The sequence below is a fragment of the Oncorhynchus mykiss genome, chromosome 8 (assembly GCF_057628025.1).
Source record: "Oncorhynchus mykiss isolate SJ-2025 chromosome 8, ASM5762802v1, whole genome shotgun sequence".
NCBI classification, from domain to species: domain Eukaryota; kingdom Metazoa; phylum Chordata; class Actinopteri; order Salmoniformes; family Salmonidae; genus Oncorhynchus; species Oncorhynchus mykiss.
The window spans coordinates 38,725,550-38,746,911 of record NC_143029.1 but is presented as its reverse complement, the minus strand read 5'-3'; the positions used below and the strand labels follow the sequence as shown (position 1 = coordinate 38,746,911).

At 42.5% G+C, this 21,362-nt stretch overlaps 1 protein-coding gene across 2 annotated transcripts in view; it reads left to right on the top strand.

Moving 5' to 3' along the window:
• LOC110529892 (cGMP-dependent protein kinase 2) overlaps nucleotides 1-21,064 on the top strand; it is a 44,021-nt gene extending 22,957 nt beyond the window's left edge. Inside the window, exons 14-21 of one of the 2 annotated variants that reach the window (XR_016497785.1) lie at nucleotides 10,710-10,846; nucleotides 11,091-11,180; nucleotides 11,856-11,997; nucleotides 12,320-12,416; nucleotides 12,521-12,637; nucleotides 12,747-12,809; nucleotides 12,914-12,989; nucleotides 19,989-21,064. Coding sequence is in view for 1 of the 2 variants with exons in the window: in XM_021612548.3 (XP_021468223.1) it covers nucleotides 10,710-10,846; nucleotides 11,091-11,180; nucleotides 11,856-11,997; nucleotides 12,253-12,416; nucleotides 12,521-12,637; nucleotides 12,747-12,809; nucleotides 12,914-12,989; nucleotides 19,989-20,075 (876 nt within the window). In the remaining variant the exon portion in view is untranslated. Of the gene's footprint in view, nucleotides 1-10,709; nucleotides 10,847-11,090; nucleotides 11,181-11,855; nucleotides 11,998-12,252; nucleotides 12,417-12,520; nucleotides 12,638-12,746; nucleotides 12,810-12,913; nucleotides 12,990-19,988 lie in introns of both variants that reach the window. The other variant, XM_021612548.3, reaches the window with a different exon arrangement.
• The last annotated feature ends 298 nt before the right edge of the window (nucleotides 21,065-21,362 follow it).

Genomic DNA, 21,362 nt, shown 5'->3' with positions numbered 1-21,362 from the left:
CCCATTCTTACTGTGGACTGACCATAACAACCTGGAATATCTCCGCACCGCCATTCTACTCAACCCTAGGCAGGCTCATTGGGCCCTGTTATTTACCCGTTTCAATTTAACTTTCTTCTACCACCCGGGGTCCAAGAATGTGAAACCTGACGCACTTTCACATTTGTTTAGCCCCGCTACTACTCCGTCTGACTCCGAGACCATCCTCCTTACCTCCTGTCTAGCGGCTGCACTCGTCTGTGGTATAGAGAGCCTGGTCCATATTGTGCAGCCGGACGCCCGTAACACACTTCCCGGCTCGGCCACTGGTCTCTTGCTCTTCGAATGATCCCCTGCTCTTCCCTGAGCAAGAAGAAGTTAGCATACCCGCTGCCGAGATGTTCGTCCACCGCTGTCGCCGTACCTGGAAGAGAGCCCAGGCCGCTCTTCTGAAGACCACATTCAGGTATCAGCCACAGGCTGATCGCCACCGGATCCCTGCTCCCCGCTATTGGCACGAGCAGAGTGTATGGCTTTCCACTTGGGACCTGCCCCTCCGGGTGGAGTCCTGTAAACTTCCCTCCTTTTCATCGGTCCTTTCCCCATCTCAAAAATCCTTAGCCCCTCTGCTGTTCATCTTCTGTTGCCCCACACCGTCTGTATACATCCCACTTTTCATGTGTCTAGGATTAACTTGTTATTAGCAGGTGGGACGGTAACTTCTTTATATCCATAAAAACTCATTTTAGCTGACAAGCTTTAGTCAATAATCCACCCAGTTTCCCTCCTTCCAAATGCATACAAAATGAATCCCAAACGTTACTAATAAACTTTTCCAAACAAGTCAAACAACGTTTATAATCAAACCTTAGGTACCTTAATACTAAAATAAACGAAAAAAATTAAGAAGGAGAATCGTTATTGTCTTTACCAGCGAAGAATTCCAACGAACGGGCTCACTTCCACGTGCTTGAAAACACTACAGCCGAAATGGGAGCCACCTAGAAAAACTACAATGTATGGCTCATTTTTCCAAAAATAAGCCCGAAACTCTTTCTAAAGACTTCTAGTGGAAGCCCTAAGAACTGCAATCTGGGAGGTCTTGGCCTTATAATAAAAGTGATAGCCATTAAAAATAGTGGTAGACTGGGGATGGTTTGTCCTCGGGTTTCGCCTGCCATATCAGTTCTGTCATACTCACAGACGTAATTTGGACAGTTGTAGAAACATTATAATGTTTTCTATCCAGATCTACCAATTGTATGCATATCCCAGCTTCTGGGCCTGAGTAACAGGCAGTTTACTTTGGGAACCCTTTTCCCTGAACATCAAAATACTGCCGCCCCCTACCCAAGAGAGGTTAAACATCTGTCTCACAGCCCTTTGTCTCCTGTTTCCAGGCCCACCACTCTCCCTCCTCTCTAGTATTTGTTTTAACTAGTCTTCCCAGTTCTGACCTTTCTGCCTGTCCTGACCCTGATCCTGCCTGCTGTCCTGTACCTGCCTGACTCTGATTTGGATTGCGACTCTTTGCCTGCCTTGACCTACCGATTGCCTGCCGTCCTGTTCCTGCCTGACTCTGATTTGTTTTTTTGATTCTTTGCCTGCCTTGACTTACCTTTTGCCTGCCCCTTGTACTATAATAAACTAAAGAAAAACTAACAGATCTGTGAGAGCCGGAATTCTTACTGGTTGGTAGGTGATCAAATACTTATGTCATGCAATAAAATGCTAATTAATTTCCTTTTGAGGGCATGGCAGATTTACGCCCCCTTTGGAGAAATTGGGTACCCCTAGTAAACTGAAAAAAAATATATAAAAAATTGCTAATATATGCATATAATAATTATTATTGGATAGAAAACACTCTAAAGCTTCTAAAACCGTTGGAATTATGTCTGTAAGTATAGCAGAACTCACAGGGCATGCATTCTTCCAAACTAGTTTTTGTGGCCATGAAAGTTGGAGCAACTTTGACGTCATGGCCCCCACCCTTCCCGACCACTTATGGATCTGGGGACACTTTCCATCTCTTCCACTAGATGTCCTCTTTCTTTGGAGCGTTCAATCGTTCAAATCGCGCGAGAATTGGCCCTATAGGAGTGATTGGAGTAAGTGTCGCGATAAAAAAACCTGTGCGTTAGGGCGCGAATTGGTCACAGCCATTCCTTTGTTCCAGCACTCCTGGGAAGAGCAAACGATGCCCGGTTGAATTGAAGTTTGTTTTGCACGTCTAAAACATCATAAAGCTTGCTTCTGCACTTAGTTTGACCTGTTTAGTCGACATATAATGTGTAATTTTGAAGTTTTGATGCGCAACTTATCCGGACCGGAGGACGTTTTGGGTGCATTTCAGCTGATGTTATTAGCAGTAGCTAATACAAAGACGCAAGACTTGAAACCAAACGATGTATTGGGTAAGTATGAACCCTTCCAGAACATTCTGAACGAAGACCATCGAAGGTAAGGGAATATTTATGCTTAAATCTGTGTTTCTGTTGACTCCAACATTACGTGGAAATGTAGCTTGGAACTGAGCGCTGCCTCAGCATATGAAATAGTGTGCGATTTCTGTAACGTTAAAAATAAATCTAACACAGCGGTTGCATAAAGAAGCAGTGTATCTTTCTAACTATATGTAGAACATGTATATTTAGCCAAAGTTTATGATGTCTATTTACGTTATCTTGCCGAGCTACCTAGATTTCCTGCGGGCATTTTTGAGTAATTTCTGAACATGAGTACACTGTAAATGGACATTTATGGATATATATGGCATATTATTGAAAAAAAAAAAATGTACTGTGTAACATGTCCTGTCACTGTCATCTGATGAAGATTTTCAAAAGGTTAGTGAGCGATTTATTTTTTAATCCTGCTTTTATAATTTTATATTTTCTGGGACAAAATGGCTGCCGCTTGTCTTTGTTTCGGTGGTGGTCTAATATAAATGTGTGGTGTGTTTTCGCCGTAAAACATTTTAAAAATCTGACATGCTGGGTAGATGAACAAGGTGTTTATCTTTCATTTGAGCTATTGGACTTGTTAATGTGTGGAGGTTAAATATTTTTAAGAATATTTTTGCGTTCCATGCGCCACCGTTTGAGCTGAACGGGGGGGAGGGTGTTCCTCCAGAGGAACTCCTGGCATCAACAGGTTTTAAAAATCATACAATGTGATTTTCTGGATTTTTGTTATAGATTCCGTCTCTCACAGTTGAAGTGTACCTATGATAAAAATTACAGACCTCTACATGCTTTCTAAGTAGGAAAACCTGCAAAATCGTCAGTGTACCAAATACTTGTTCTCCCCACGGTATGTATTCTTCAGCTTTGTTCAATTGTATTCTAACAATAAAATAATATACAATAATGCCATGGAATTATAAGCAAATCTTGTCTGCTAAATGAACTAGTGTGATTTATTGTGAAGGTGTAGACTACAGTGGCTTGCGAAAGTATCTTCCCCTTTGCATTTTTCCTATTTTGTTGCCTTACAACCTGGAATTGAATTTATTGGGGGGGGGGGGGGGGGGAGGTTGTATAATTTGATTTACACAACAAAACATAATTTGATTTACCTAGGCCATTGCAAGACATTTAAATGTTTCCCCTTAAACCACTCGGGTGTTGCTTTAGCAGTATGCTTAGGGTCATTGTCCTGCTCGAAGTTGAACCTCCGTCCCAATCTCAATTCTCTGGAAGATTGAAACAGATTTCCCTTCAAGAATTTCCCTGTTTTTAGCGCAGTCCATCATTCCTTCAATTCTGATCAGTGCCCAAGTCCCTGCCGATTAAAAACATTCTCACAGTGAAGCATAGTGATGGCAGCATGATGCTGTGGGGATGTTTTGGGGATGGTATTCTCGGGGTGACGCGAGGTGTTGGGTTTGCACCATACATGGCGTTTTCCTTGATGGTAAAAAAGCTCAATTTTCGTCTCATCTGACCAGAGTACCTTCTTATGGGGAGTCTGCCATATGCCTTTTGGTGAACACCAAACATGTTTGCTTATTTTTTTTCTTTAAGAATTTTTTTATGGCCACTCTTCCATAAAGCCCAGTTCTGTGGAGTGTATGGCTTAATGTGGTCCCATGGACAGATACTCCAATCTCCGCTGTGGAGTTTTGCAGCTCCTTCAGGGTTATCTCTGGTCTCTTTGTTGCCTCAGATTAATGCCCTCCTTGCCTGGTCTGTGAGTTTTGGTGGGCGGCCCTCTCTTGGCAGGTTTGTTGTGTTGTATTTTTTGCTTCCTTGTATTTTGTATGTAACTAGGCCTATGTTTTTTAAAAAACTTTTCTTAGGTCTTTGCAGAAAATTGTGATTTAATTGCCCCCCATCTATCTTCAGAGTTCGTACTGTTAGGTGACCCAAACTGGGATATGCTTAACACCCCGACCATCCTACAATCTAAGCTAGATGCCCTCAATCTCACACAAATTATCAAGGAATCTACCAGGTACAACCCCAAATCCGGAAACACGGGCACGCTCATAGATATCATCCTGACCAACCTGCCCTCTAAATACACCTCTGCTGTCTTCAACCAGGATCTCAGTGATCACTGCCTCATTGACTGCGTCCGTAATGGGTCCGCGGTCAAACGACTAACCCTCATCACTGTCAAACACTCCCTAAAACACTTCAGCGAGCAGGACTTCATAATCTACCTGGCCACTGTATCCTGGAAGGATACTGACCTCATTCCGTCAGTAGTGGATGCCTGGTTAGTCTTTAAAAGTGCTTTCCTCACCATCTCAAATAAGCATGCCACATTCAAAAAATGTAGAACTAAGAACAGATATAGCCCAGATATAGCAGATATAGCCCTTGACTGCTCTTGACCAGCACAAAACACCCTGTGGCCTATTGCATTAGCAACGAATAGCCCCTGCGATATGCAACCTTTCAGGGAAGTTAGGAACCAATAGACACAGTAAGTTAGAAAAGCAGAGGCTAGCTCGTTCAAACATACATTTGCATCCTGTGGCACAAATTCCAAATGTTTTGGGACACTGTAAAGTCCATGGGGAATAAGAGTACCTCCTCACAGCTGCCGACTGCACTGAGGCTAGGAAACACTGTCACCACCGATATATCCACTATAGACGATAATTTCAACAAGCATTTTTCTATGACTGGCCATGCTTTCCACCTGGCTACCCTTATCCCGGCCAACAACTCTGCACCCCCCGCAGCACCACTTCTCCTTCACCCAAATCCAGATAGCTGATGTTCTGACAGAGTTGCAAAATCTGGACCCCCACAAATCAGCTGGGCTAGACAATCTGGACCATCTCTTTCTAAACTTATCTGCCACAATTGTTGCAACCCCTATTACTAGCCTGTTCAACCTCTCTTTCGTGTCGTCTGAGATCCCTAAAGATTGTTCTTCAAAGAGGGAGACACACTAGACCCAAACTGTTATAGAACTATATCCACCTGCCCTGCCTTTTGAGCACTAAGTTAACAAACAGATCACAGACCATTTCTGCTTTGGTTTCTGAGCTGGTCATGGGTGCACCTCAGCCACGCTCAAGGTCCTAAACGATATCATAACAATGGACAATAAAAGACAGTACTGTGCAGCCGTCTTCATCGACCTGGCCAAGGCTTTCAACTCTGTCAATCCCGGCATTCTTATCGTAGACTCAACACCCTTGGTTTCTCAAATAACTGCCTCACCTAGTTCACCAACTGCATCTCAGATAGGGTTCAGTGAGTCAATGGGGGTGCCACAGGGTTCAATTCTCGGGCCAACTCTTTTCTCTGTATATATCAATGATGTCGCTCTTGCGGCTGGTGATTCTCTGAAACCATTCTGTACACTTCCGGCCCTTCTTTGGACTGTGTTAACACTGGAGTGATAGATGTGCAGGTAGAGATACTGGGGTGCAAAAGAGCAAAAATAAATAACAATATGGGGATGTGGTAGTTCGGTGGGCAATTTACAGATGGGCTCTGTACAGGTGCAGTGATCAGTAAGCTGCTCTGACAGCTGATGCTTAAAGTTAGTGAGGGAGATATAAATCTCCAGCTTCAGTAATTTTTGCAATTCGTTCCAGTCATTGGCAGCAGAAAACTGGAAGGAAAGGCAGCCAAAGCAGGAGTCAGCTTTGGGGATGACCAGTGAAATATACCTGTTGGAGCGCACGCTACGGCTGGGTGTTGCTATGGTGACCAGTGAGCTGAGATAAGGCGGAGCTTTACCTAGCAAAGTGTAACAGTGTCTAGGTTTGTTGTCTGAGTCAGGCGCAGGACACAGGTTTGAGGAAAAACACAAAAGTCTTTACTTAAAATATTAATACAAAAACAGAATATCTCCAACAAGGAAACATCACGTCATGACAAAACCCTCCAACACACGGTAACACAAAACATTCATGGACAAAACAGGAAGGTAGACGAGAGGTTAAATAAGGAACATAATAAGGGAATAGAAATCAGGTGTGCGTAATCAAAACAAAACAAAAGGAAACATTGATCGGTGATGACTAGAAAGCCGGTGACGTTGACCGCCGAACGCCGCCCGAACAAGGAGAGGAGCCGACCTCAGCCGAAGTCGTGACACAAAGACTTATAGATGACCTGGAGTCAGTGGGTTTGGCGACGAATATGAAGTGAGGGCCAGTCAACAAGAGCATAAAGGTCGCAGTGGTGGGTAGTATATGGGGCTTTGGTGACAAAACGGATGGTACTGTGATAGACTACATCTAATTTGCTGAGTAGAGTGTTGGAGGCTGTTTTGTAAATGACATCGCCAAAGTCAAGGATTGGTAGGAGAGTCCGTTTTAAGAGGGTATGTTTAGCAGCATGAGTGAAGGAGGCTTTGTTGTGATATAGGAATCTGATTCTAGATGTACTTTTGGATTGGAGATGCTTAATGTGAGTCTGGAAGGATTGTTTACAGTCTAACCAGACACCTAGGTATTTGTAGTTGTCCACATATTCTAAGTCAGAACCGTCCAGAGTAGTGATCCTAGTCGGGCTGGCGGGTGCGGGCAGCGATCGGTTGCAGAGCATGCATTTAGTTTTACTAGCATTTAAGAGCAGTTGGAGGCCACGGAAGAAGTGTTGTATGGCATTGAAGCTCGTGTGGAGGTTTGTTAATGCTAAATTGTAATTATTTCACCACTATGGCCTATTTATTGCCTTACCTCCCTAATCTTACTACATTTGCACACATCGTATATAGATTATTCTATTGTGTTATTGACTGTACGTTTGTTTATCCCATGTGTAACTCTGTTTTGTTGTTTTTGTCGCGCTGCTTTGCTTTCTTGGCCTGGTCGCAGTAGTAAATGAGAACTTGTTCCCTACTGGCTTACCTGGTTAAAAAAGGTTAAATAAAAATATTTAAAAAAATAGAATGTATTCTCAGTCAACTCACATTATTAAATAAAAATTAAATATACTATATATTGGAATCGCGGATGTTGATTTTGGGAGGCCGCCAATACAGAAAAGGGAACAACCACTTTTTTTGTTAGTTAACTTCAATGAATCACGATCCACCATAGCATGTCAACAATGACAACGGCTGGCTACTGTTTAAGTGATAGTTTGACGGTCAAATCTGTGTATTGGTGTGTGGCCAGCAACTTTTATAGAGAGACCGCAACTAATTATTCATGCTATTTGAGAAAGAAATGTATAGCGTTCTAAGTCCTGCGACCCCAGCGCTTATGACAAAATTAACAGTACAAAACCGAAGGTATTGATCTGTTTTAAGCAATTGATCTTGTCATCATGTTTACTATAAAATTTTCACATTCTCAATCTCAGTTAAAAAGGATGTGTAATTCCCCCCAATTCGATGGGGTCAGCTTTTACAATGTAGTAGCACATACTGTCCACATCATGGAAAGTAGCATAATATAAATTAATTAGACATAGAAAATGTATATAATATCTTAATTTAGGATGACCGTAAATGTAGTAAACTCAGATTTCTCCAATAATAACATATATTTCTTACTAGTTTAACCATTAAGAAATGTAAAATAAATTCTTAAGCACAATTTAACTGGGTGCTCTAGAAAGAGCTCGCATTGTGACTTTGTAGCAGCCATTTGTTTGTCGCAACTTTCCTCGTTTTGGATCACTGTAACCAACAAACATGTCCCCTGTACCTCTCCTTTGAGAATGAAAAAAAATATGTTTCAAGGGATATGTATACTTTCAGAAGGCACTGTAGCACCAGGTTATTGCTAGTTACTCATTCTAATACCGACTGAACCTCCATGTTAACCCTCCTACTGTGTTCCGGTCGTACCGATTTACAAGTTTTTTCTCTGAAATATGTATTTGATTTAATCTGATTGTCATAAGGTTCCATGACTTTGTCCATACAGGGCATTTGAACACACAAAATACATTTTCATTACATTTTGGGTGTTTTATTTAACTTTTGTACACCTGTGGTGTTCCTGGTCAAAAATGACTGGTCATTAGAAATTAATGGGTGAGGCGACAATTAGCGATTAAAATTGATTTCAGGCACATTCATCAGATGGACACACTTCCTCCCCCAGACCCCCACATGCATGTGTATTTGAGCACACACACACACACCTACCTCACTCCCCTTCTTGGCTTCCATAGCAACCTTTCCCCAATAGAATCTTTCCCCCACCGGAACCACACCTGTTGGCATACTTACAAACAATCGCATCATTGTTTCAATAATACATGGAACTTTTCTCGCAGTTCTGGTATGTAAAAGCTTTTTTGAGGCCTTGCTCACAATTCATCCTCTGGCAGCACAATAACCAAACGATATACTGTATGTGAGGCTCTTGATCATGACACTGGTGAGGAGGAGAGAGGCCAGGAAACTGACAGTGAAGATTCATTAGAGTAGGAAGTGTCAGAAGTTGAAGACAACACAGAATATGATCTAGACAAAGAGACAACCGATGTGGAACAATCCATTGATGAAGAAGAGGGCCCTGCTGAGTTTGTTGCTACATTCCGGTCAAAGAATGGGAATTTGTCCTGGTCTTCATCCCCACCTGAGAGGAGAGGTCGGCTGTCGGCTGAAAATGCTATAAGGATGACCCCAGGGCCAAGGAGATATGCCATATCCTGGGTTGATGATATACAGTTGAAGTTGGAAGTTTGGAAGAACTGTTTGGCCATAATGACCATTGTTATGTTTGGAGGAAAAAGGGGGAGGCTTGCAAGCCGTAAAACTCCATCCCAACAGTGAAGAACGGGGGTGGCAGCGTCATGTTGTTGGGGGTGCTTTGCTGCAGGAGGGACTGGTGCACTTCACAAGATAGATGGCATCATGAGGAAGAAAAATTGTGGATATTGTTACGTTCGTCGATGGAAGAATCGGACCAAGGTGCAGCGAGGTAGGCGTACATTTTAAATTATTAAATGAACACTGAAAAAACACCAAAACTAAACTTAACGTCTAGTAGGGATAAACAGCACAGTACCAAAAACAGGATCCCACAAACTACAGGTGGAAAAAGGCTGCCTAAGTATGATCCCCAATCAGAACCATAACCGGCCAACAAAGAAATAGAAAACATAGATTGCTCACCCTAGTCACACCCTGACCTAACCAAATAGAGAATTAACTTCTTGATGCACCCATCCCGTTAGCGGGATCATTTTCATCAACATCCGCTGAATTGCAGAGCGCCAAATTCAAATTAAATTACTAAAAATTATTTAATTTCATGAAATCACAAGTGCAATATAGCAAAACACAGCTTAGCTTGTTGTTAACCACCTGGCGTGTCAGATTTAAAAAAAAACTTTTGGCGAAAGTCTACCGAGCGTTTATGTAAGGACATCTCTCTCAGCAGACAAAACATTACAAACAGCTAGCAGCCAAGTAGATTGGTCACAAAAGTCAGAAAAGCAATAAAATGAATTGCTTACTTTTGATGATCTTCGGATGTTTGCACTCACGAGACTCCCAGTTACACACTAAATGTTCCTTTTGTTTGATAAAGATAATTTTTATATCCAAAAACCTCAATTTGGTTGGCGCGTTATGTTCAGAAATCAACAGGCTCGAGCGATCACGACCGGGCAGACGAAAATTCCAAATTGTAAACACTGCTGGCATCCAGCCATCCAATGCAGCGATGCGATCTTTCTCGCTCATTTTTCAAAATAAAAGCCTGAAAATATGTCTAAAGACTTTTCACACCATGTGTAAGTCATAGGAAAATGAATCTGGTTGATATCCCTTTAAATGGAGGGAAGGCATGCAATGGAACAGGGAGCTTTCAAAATAAGAGGCAATATCAGTTATGTTATACTCACAGACAATATTTTGAGAGTTTTGGAAACTTGAGTGTTTTCTATCCTAATCTGACAATTACAGTGGGGCAAAAAAGTGTTTAGTCAGCCACCAATTGTGCAAGTTCTCCCACTTAAAAAGATGAGAGAGGCCTGTAATTTTCATCATAGGTACACTTCAACTATGATAGACAAAATGAGGGATAAAAATCCAGAAAATCACATTGTAGGATTTTTTATTTATTTTTTTGCAAATTATGGTGGAAAATAAGTATTTGGACAATAACAAAAGTTTATCAATACTTGCACTGAAGTCTAATAAAACAGATCACACAATCTTCGTATTATCAACTGATGAAAGCTTACTGTTCCCTTTAACGTGCTAGAAAGCTAAATTCAATGTTAAATGGCTCTTTTTAGATCAAAAGTTTAACTGTTGTTTGTTGTTGTTATTGTTGTTTTCCGCAGGTGACCACTCTGCATCATGGAAAGTACTTTGCCATGAAGCGGGTCAGTAAGAAACACATTGTTGCCAAGCGACAGGAGGAGCACGTCCTGTTTGAGAAGAGGATCCTCAAAGCCATCAAGAGTGACTTCATTGTCAGGTGATTGTGGGGTGCTAGGTGACCGCTGACCTCTAACCTTTAATTAACATCCAAGCATCATTATTTAAGCTCACACTTAAATCCTCTTTCTTCCCTTGTAAATCGATGGCTTTCATTGGTCACTTAAAGTATCATGAAATATAAAGAAAAATCAGCAGACACTGCTGTAGCCCTCAAAGTTTCAGGAGGACTGAGGATACTGTACCAACTTTAATCCTGTTGTTTTCTCTCTCTTGATGTTCAGGCTCCATTCTGCCTTCAAAGACACTCGCTACATCTACATGATTATGGAGTTCTGTGTAGGAGGGGAGATCTGGACCAAGCTGAAAGAAGTGTGAGGAAACAGTGCTGACTAAGGGCGTTTTCACACACAGTTTTGAGCTATAGAATCAGAGTTTGACTATTTTGTTACATTGTATTTTTTTTCATTTGATTCCATTGGTTTCACATTGCCAAATGTCAAATGAACAAAAATGTCTAAACAAAACCACATGTCCATGCAAGTAATTTGCTATTTAACAAACATTCTCCATTTATGATTATGATGAAGCGTCACTTGTGTGTCCCAATCGTCATATTACTTTTGCTTTGGTTTTCCAACAAATTGCGGAGCATCGGATACACTCATAAATGCGTTGCTACTCACAGAATGTTTCAGAGATCTGAAGTTATGATGCTGTGTGCATTTCATAAGATGCTGGGAGTTCAACAACCAATAATAATGTGCGACTCTGGTTATTTTCCTGTGTTTGGTCTGAAACACACCACGGTACGAATTAAATCGGACCAAGACCGTTTTTGAATGAACCATGATGCACTGTTTAGTGCGCTCCCAAGTGCCGAACTAAGGGGGTGAATGCACCAGTTTGGAAAAAAGCAACCTAACCATTTTGGAGTGAAATCCCCCTAAGTCTTCTCATTCAGATAAACACAACTGAGGTTGTGGATTCTTCAAGACATTTAATTAAGATCAAAATTGTATTATCTGCATTGTCTCTGTTTTTTACAGTGGGCGATTTGATGAGCCCATTGCCGTATTCTGCGCTGCCTGTGTAGTGGAGGCCTACGCCTACCTCCATAAAAAGGGCATCATGTACAGAGACCTCAAGCCTGAGAATCTGATGCTGGATGCCAAGGGCTACGTTAAACTGGTAGGTGCTACATTACGCTTTCCCTCTTTCACTGCTTCAACCTCGTGTACTTTTTATCTCTTATCACATGTTTCTGTGTACGTGCTTTCTAATCTCGGCATCCAGAAGTAAATCTTGCTTGCATGTGAACTGTCCAGCTATGAACGTTAATATATATCACAAGAGACTATGTACTTGCGACGCCAAATAGTTAATGCATTCATAACTCTGTTTGGATATGTGTGGGGGTTTGAATGTGTGTGTTTTTACACCTAGGTGGACTTTGGCTTTGCTAAGGAGTTAGTGCACGGTAATAAGACCTACTCATTCTGTGGTACTCCAGAATACATGGCCCCAGAAATCATCCAGAACCAGGGACATGACTTTGCTGCTGACTTCTGGTCCCTGGGCATCCTAGTCTATGAGCTGCTGGTGGGGAGGTACTGTACACATCCACACAGAAAGATTTAAAGCAGCTAGATATTTCAGTTAACAATTCTTCATTTTTGTAAAGTATTATCTAAAATACTGTTTTACCTTTCAGCCCTCCATTCTCCAGTTCCGAGCCCGCGAAGATCTACCCTAAAATTTTGGACGGGGTGCTCAAGTTCCCACCTTACATGGGCGAGGGGGCCAAGTCCCTCATCAGTAAACTGTGCAGGTGAGAGATGGGCCACCCTATGTTCTGGGGTGTTAGGTGCTGTTCTAACTATGTCTCAGTTAAGTGTAAGTGTTTTGATTGGTTATTGATGTTGTGTTATGGCCCATAGGCCTCGACCGGGTCAGAGGCTGGGAAACACCAAGAATGGGATTAAAGATGTACGCCACCACAGGTAACAATGATGACCCAACCGTCCAGTGTGTATGACCCATTATTTGGTCTCTCTCTCTCTCTGAGGACTCTCACCCGCTCCCCATTTCCTGTGTTCCACTCTAGGTGGTTCAGCAGTATGAACTGGCACAAGCTGCGTGTGGGCCAGGTGGAGGCTCCTACAATCAGACTCATACGCAAGGTCAGTCTAGCCACAGCAGGTAACTTTAAAAGGTGTCCTTCGAAGGATTTATAAATGGGTATGAATACTTTATCATTTTTAGGGACATTAGTTTGTACACTCTATGGTCTATAACGGCTATTCCCAAACTGGGGTATGTGCACCCCCAGGTGTAAGCACAATCCGCCGGGGTATGCCAAATAAAAATGTGGTTGATATTTTCAAATAGTCAATTCAGATTTGTTTTTCTCGCCTGAGTAGCCTCGTTTCACTGCCAAAAAAATTAAAATTAAACCACCTAGGTCAAATATGTAGCCTAGTCAAGTAATTAACATCCAATCACATTGCGGCAGGGTAGCCTAGTGGTTAGATCGTTGGACTAGTAACCGAAAGGTTGCAAGTTCAAATCAAAGTCCAAGCTGACAAGGTAAACATCTGTTGTTCAGCCCCTGTTAACCCAAGGCTGTCATTGAAAATAAGAATTGCTTGCCTAGTTAAATAAAAGGTTAAAACATTAACTGTTACTCTCTCGTGGGAATTCCAATAACGGTCTGTATGTAGCCAAACGTAGATGCTGCTCATTCTGGATAAATGGTCCAAAAAAGTAAGGCATGCCTATATAGAGAAAGATACCAACTGTACTGGTAGTACTAGTACTACACCATCATCACTGGAGGCTCCGTGCCATGGATCCTCACTGGAGGCTCCAGGCCATGGATCATCACTGGAGGCTTTGTACCATCCATGGATCATTACTGGAGGCTTCGGGCCATGGATCATCACTGGAGGCTTCGTGCCATGGATCATCACTGGAGTGAGGATAAGTATAGGCAGCCTGGTGCGTGGAGCTGCCACAGGGCTTACCAGGCTGGGGAGACATACTGGAGGCAGGATATCCTGGGCCGTAGAGATGCACTGGCGGCCAGATGTGCTGTGCCGCACCATCCGTCCTGGCTGGATGCCCACTCTAGCCTTGCCGATGCGGCGCAGTACCACACTCCCTGCGGTAAGCACAAGGAGTTAGCTCAGGTCTCCAACCTGACTTAGCCAATCTCCTTGTGTGCCTCCCCAATTTTTTGGGGGGGGGGCTGCCTCTCGTGCCTGCTCCGCTGTGCCAACTCCTCGTATTGTCGCCGCTCTGCTTTCGCCGCCTCTTTCTCCTCCCTTGGACACCGATACTCTCCAGCCTATGCCCAGGGTCCCTTACCTTCCAAGATCTCCTCCCATGTCCTCCAGGAAATGCTGCTCCTCCTAGCCACGCCGCGTGGTGGGTAGTTCTGTCACGAACGTCGTCAGGGAAATGACCGGACCAAGGTGCAGCGCTGTGAGCGTACATTTATTTTGATTTTGAATGTCGCCAACAAAAACAAGAAAGAACAAAAACTAACGTGACGCTTACTAGGACTATACAGGCCACTAGCAAAGTCAACTACCCACTATTAAGGTGGAAAACAGGCTGCCTAAGTATGATTCCCAATCAGAGACAACGATGGACAGCTGTCCCTTATTGAGAACCATACCCGGCCAAAACATAGAAACAGAAAACATAGAAATAAAGAAACTAGAATTCCCACCCTAGTCACACCCTGGCCTAACCAAAATAGAGAATAAAAGCCTCTCTATGGCCAGGGCGTGACAAGTAAGACTTATATAAAAGCAACAGATACCATTAATATGAAGGGGCTAGAAGAATCTTACATTTTTATTTATATACATATATTTAAATTTAACCTTTATTTTACTAGGCAAGTCAGTTAAGAACACATTCTTATGGCCTACAACGGCCAACATTGGGACTATTGTGCACCTCCCTATGGGACTCCCAATAACGACCGGTTGTGATACCGGTTGGATTCGAACCAGGAGTTTTTGCCCCTATAACACAGCCATCCACCACCGCAAGAAAGATTTTGATGCAGCGACATATGAACACCACAGCGGACTCTTACCCCTACGGTTTCCCAAAAGCCGCGAGTCATCCCAAATTTATTTTCAACAGCTGTTGTCTTTTTAGTGAAAACATTTTTCCAGCAATAGGTTTTCACACTTTATAAAGATCAAGTGACATTCATGTTACAGATTGAGTGGTAAGGGACAGTCAGAAATGTACTGGTGGGGGTGGGGACCACTAATACAAATAACTGTAGCGACCCTGTGTTTATAAATGTGGATTTTGACTTTGCCACAGCATGCTTTTGTGGCAGAGTTGATGCCATGCAGGGCTACGGGCCAGAAAGTTGAGGGTTCGCCGACCACCACGGACGGGCTCACTCTCCTGCCTGTTTCATTACACTACGATCAGAGCTGGCAGCAGACATTGATTCTGATGCCATGTTTATAATTATATAAAATATATGCAATGAATTTTTCACCAACAGATTTCTGTGCCAATGCACAAACAATAAACTAAGCATACCGTCTTCGAGCACTTTAATATTGGTTTGTGTTTTCAACACCACAAATTCGAGCAAGGGTTGCCTTCCATAGAGATATCAGAGATTGTAACATTCTCTGCTTCACGGAAAAATGGCTCTCTCTGGATATGTTGTCGGAATCGGCTCCACCACCGTGCTTTTCCATTGGAGATGTACCCACTGTGACTATTAAAACCTACCCTAACCAGAAACCGTGGATGGATGGCAGCATTCGCGCAAAACTGAAAGCGCGATCCACCTCTTTTAACCATGGAAAGAGGTCTGGAAATATGACTAAATATAAACAGTATAGTTATTCCCTCCACAAGGCAATCAAACAAGCGAAATGCCAGTACAGGAACAAGGTGGATTCGCAAATCAACTGCTTGGACACGAGACGCATGTGGCAGGGTCTACAGGAAATCAAGGACAACAAAAAGAAAACCAGCCATGTCACGGACACCAACGTCACACTTCCAGACAAACTAAACACCTTCTTTGCCCACTGAGGATAATACAGTGCCACCATGGCGGACCGCTAACAAGGACTGTGCCCCCACCTCTCCTTCACCTCTCCTTCTCCGTGGCTGATTTTAAATCAATCGTGGACTTCAGAAAACAGCAGAGGGAGCACCCTTCCTATCCACATCGACGGGACAGCAGTGGAGAAGGTGGAAAAGTTTAAGTTCCTAAGTGTACACATTACAGACAAACTGAAATGGTCCACCCACACAGACAGTGTGGTAAAGAAGGTGCACCTGCACCTCTTCAACCTCAGGAGGCTGAAGAAATTTGGCTTGTCCCCCAATACCCTGCCAACTTTTAGAGATGCACAATCGAGAGCATCCTGTCAGGCTGGTACGGCAACTGCACCGCCCTCAACCGCAAGGCTCTCCAGAGGGTGGTGCTGTCTTCACAACGCATCACCCGGGGCAAACTACCTGCCCTCCATGACACCTACAGCACCACAGGAAGGCCAAAAAGATCATCAAGGACATCAACCACCCAAGCTACTGCCTGTTCACACCGCTACCATCCAGAAGGCTAGGTCAGTACAGGTGCATCAAAGCTGGGACCGAGAGACTGAAAAACAGCTTCTATCTCAAGGCCATCAGACTGCTAAACATTCACAAACTCAGAGAGGCTGCTGCCTATATTGTGACCCAAACAATGCAACTTTAATAAATGGATCGCTAGTCACTTCATACAATGCCACTCTAAACAATAATAATGTTTACATATCTTTAATAATGTTTACATATCTTACATTACTCATATCACATGCATATACTGTATTTTATACCATCTATTGCACCTTGCCTATGCCGCTCGGCCATCGCTTATCCATATATGTTCATATTCTCATTCACCCATTTAGATGTGTGTATTAGGTTGTTGTTGGGGAATAGTTAGATTACTTGTTAGATATTTCTGCACTGTCGGAACTAGAAGCACAAGCATTTCTCTTCACTCACATTAACATCTCCCAACCATGTGTATGTGACAAGTAAAATCTGATTTGATTTGAAATAGACTATGTAAATCTGGACAAACAGAAAATACTTCCCTCCCTACCTTGTAGGCCTACCTAGTATCCAAGACTTGGCTTGACAATCTCTGAATGTCATTAAACTTTTTGTTATTTTGTAACAGATGTCTCTTTCCATTCATCAAATGGCCGTTACACAGTTTGGATTGATAGATTTTATTTGTCCTAAAAAATTCATATAAGCACATTCTGCAATGCAGATGTAGGAGAACAGTGGCTAGAAAACATTTCCTAGAAAGGCAGCAACCTAGAGAGAAACAGGTCAGGGTTTCATAGCCAATGGCAGAAGTGCAGAAACTGGATCAGCAGCACAACCAGATGGACCAGTTAGACTGGGGATGGGGACAGCCAGAGTCATCAGGCCATGGTGCTAGGGCATTTTCACTGCAACCAAGAGTAGAATTTTGTACTAATTTGAAAACAAAATGCAATTATTCATAGCATTTTGGTGTGGAAGGCTAGTCTAGGCAGGATAATTGTACAAGATCAATAGGGGAGCTTTTTGAGCTGCATGTATCATGTCTTCACTGTTCTTTTATGCATATAATGATGCACCTGGCCTCTCAGGTGGATATCAGCTATTCCTATTTGTTCCTGTGGATTCATAATGATAATTGATGCAGCTTTGAATGCTTTTATGCGTGGTATGGTCGCTACTTAGCCTACCGCAGATCTGGACAACTGATCCACCTACAACTATTGTCACTGTGTATCACGTTTCAGGAGAAGACGTAGATGCAGACAGTGTCGAAGTAACACAAGTTTATTAATAGAACAGGGGGCTGGCAAAATGAGAGGTCAAGGGCAGGAATAGATCAGTAATTCAGATCAGAGTCCAAAAGGTACAGAATGGCAGGCAGGCTCAGGGTCAGGGCAGGCAGAATGGTTAAAAACGTGAAAACTAGAAAAAGACAGGAGCAAGGGGAAAACTGCTGGTAGGCTTGATGAACAAAACTAACTGGCAACAGACAGAGAGCACTGGTATAAATACACTGGGGATAATGGGGAAGATAGGTGACACCTGGAGGGGTTGGAGACAAGCACAAAGACAGTTGAAACAGATCAGGGTGTGACACTGCGAATGGTGGATAGAGGGCAGGATAGACAGTTAGACTGGTTGACAATATTATGGTATAGTAAAAGTTAGCGTGTGGAAAAGCATAGTGCACATTAATATATGGGAGGTGCATGCAAGCAGATGAGGAAATTTGACTAGGATGGAAGAAAGTATATAAGAAATCCACAAAAGAGCTAATGTAAACCAGGGAAAAGACACACACTCCCCTGTGCCCAATAAAAAAAACACACAACCCTCCGCAAAGCATAAAAATATGTTTGATTACCCTCCCCTATTTTGGACCTCAGTAAATGTGTTTTGCCCTTAAGTACAGTGCCTTGCGAAAGTATTCGGCCCCCTTGAACTTTGCGACCTTTTGCCACATTTCAGGCTTCAAACATAAAGATATAAAACTGTATTTTTTTGTGAAGAATCAACAACAAGTGGGACACAGTCATGAAGTGGAACGACATTTATTGGATATTTCAAACTTTTTTAACAAATCAAAAACTGGGCGTGCAAAAGTATTCAGCCCCTTTACTTTCAGTGCAGCAAACTCTCTCCAGAAGTTCAGTGAGGATCTCTGAATGATCCAATGTTGACCTAAATGACTAATGATGATAAATACAATCCACCTGTGTGTAATCAAGTCTCCGTATAAATGCACCTGCACTGTGATAGTCTCAGAGGTCCGTTAAAAGCGCAGAGAGCATCATGAAGAACAAGGAACACACCAGGCAGGTCCGTGATACTGTTGTGAAGAAGTTTAAAGCCGGATTTGGATACAAAAAGATTTCCCAAGCTTTAAACATCCCAAGGAGCACTGTGCAAGCGATAATATTGAAATGGAAGGAGTATCAGACCACTGCAAATCTAATTAAGACCTGGCTGTCGCACTAAACTTTCAGCTCATACAAGGAGAAGACTGATCAGAGATGCAGCCAAGAGGCCCATGATCACTCTGGATGAACTGCAGAGATCTACAGCTGAGGTGGGAGACTCTGTCCATAGGACAACAATCAGTCGTATATTGCACAAATCTGGCCTTTATGGAAGTGGCAAGAAGAAAGCCATTTCTTAAAGATATCCATAAAAAGTGTCGTTTAAATGTGGAAGAAGGTGCTCTGGTCAGATGAAACCAAAATTGAACTTTTTGGCAACAATGCAAAACGTTATGTTTGGCGTAAAAGCAACACAGCTCATCACCCTGAACACACCATGCCCACTGTCAAACATGGTGGTGGCAGCATCATGGTTTGGGCCTGCTTTTCTTCAGCAGGGACAGGGAAGATGGTTAAAATTGATGGGAAGATGGATGGAGCCAAATACAGGACCATTCTGGAAGAAAACCTGATGGAGTCTGCAAAAGACCTGAGACTGGGGCGGAGATTTGTCTTCCAACAAGACAATGATCCAAAACATAAAGCAAAATCTACAATGGAATGGTTCAAAAATAAACATATCCAGGTGTTAGACTGGCCAAGTCAAAGTCCAGACCTGAATCCAATCGAGAATCTGTGGAAAGAACTGAAAACTGCTGTTCACAAATGCTCTCCATCCAACCTCACTGAGCTCGAGCTGTTTTGCAAGGAGGAATGGGAAAAAATTTCAGTCTCTCGATGTGCAAAACTGATAGAGACATACCCCAAGCGACTTACAGCTGTAATCGCAGCAAAAGGTGGCGCTACAAAGTATTAACTTAAGGGGGCTGAATAATTTTGCACGCCCAATTTTTCAGTTTTTGATTTGTTAAAAAAGTTTGAAATATCCAATAAATGTTGTTCCACTTCATGATTGTGTCCCACTTGTTGTTGATTCTTTACAAAAAAATACAGTTTTATATCTTTACGTTTGAAGCCTGAAATGTGGCAAAAAGGTCGCAAAGTTCAAGGGGGCCGAATACTTTCGCAAGGCACTGTAGCTGCCGTATCCAGTGTGACCGTCATTCCCAGGCAGCCAATGATATGAGCTCCCCTTCACCCCCCCCTCTTTTCCTCCAGGGTCCGTGCTACATCAACTTTGATCGCTTCCCCTTCGACCAGGCTCTGGCTGATGAGGAGTTCTCCGGCTGGGACAAAAACCTCTGACTTGAACCAGAACCTGAAGCAGTCCAAGTGAGTCAGAGTTCAGAGGTCACGGGTTCACTGATAGATCTATCCAGATCAGACTACTTCTTGGTGACATTGGTTTACCCCTTACCTTTAAGACTCTGAACGCAATGTAGCGGTAGGGACTCGTGTGCTCATTGAAAGCTGTATGTGTGTGTTGTGCCCAAAAGAAAGATGAATTTAATTTTTAAAAAGTTTGAATGTAATGTCTCATGCTGGACAAAGATATGGTTTTACCGTTGACCCTCATTGTACTTTGTAATTTAGGATGGCATTATTGTTAGTATCTGTTGCTTGTAACATATACTGACTGTATATAATATTCAATGTATGTGTTTCACATTAAAATAAATGTATACGTCACCAATGTCCCTTAAATGTATACATAGAGGAGAAAAGGTGCTTCAGTACATGTCATCACTGCTGGGTGGAGACTGAACAGGAATGCAGAGTCTGTTCTAAATGGAATCCTATACTGTGGTTTGGTACAGAGCACAGGTTTGGTATGACGTCAAGTACTATGTAGTATTTGAACATCATTACACACTTCCTCAGTGTCTGTTAGCTTGACTTAAGCTGTTTTACTTTACTGTGGTGAATCAATCAAGTCATCAGACCTCTAAGGACAAACAACTCTTATCAGGAGGGAATAAAACAACAAATCAATATGCCTAATCTGTGATGGTGGTCTGAAGTACATCTGATTTATGTTGGATTAAAAACGAACTGGATGATTGATCAACATGTTTGGTACAAGGGGAGTACAAATTGCCATTGACAATACTACTATTATGATTAATAATATTTTGTATATGCTGCCAAGGACAGCTTCCAGTGTTTGTTACTGCTGTTTTTCATTTGTGTATATCTTCCAGGCCATCTTTGTATACTGAACAAAATATAAATGAAACAGTGTTGGTTTCATGTTTCATGAACTGAAATAAAAAATCCCAGACATTTTCAATACACACATTTGTTTACATCTCTACTAGTGAGTATTTCTCCTTTGCCAAGAAAATCCATCCACCTGACAAGTGAGGCACATCAAGAAGCTAATTAAACAGCATGATAATTACAAAGGTGCACCTTGTGCTGGGAACAATAAAAGGCCATTCTAAAATGTGCAGTTGTCACAGAACACAATGCCAAAGATGTCTCAAGTTTTGAGGGAGAGTGCAATTGGCATGCTGACTGCAGGAATTCTACCAGAGCTGTTGCCAGAGAACTGAATATTAATTTGTCTACCATAAACTGCCTCCAATGTTG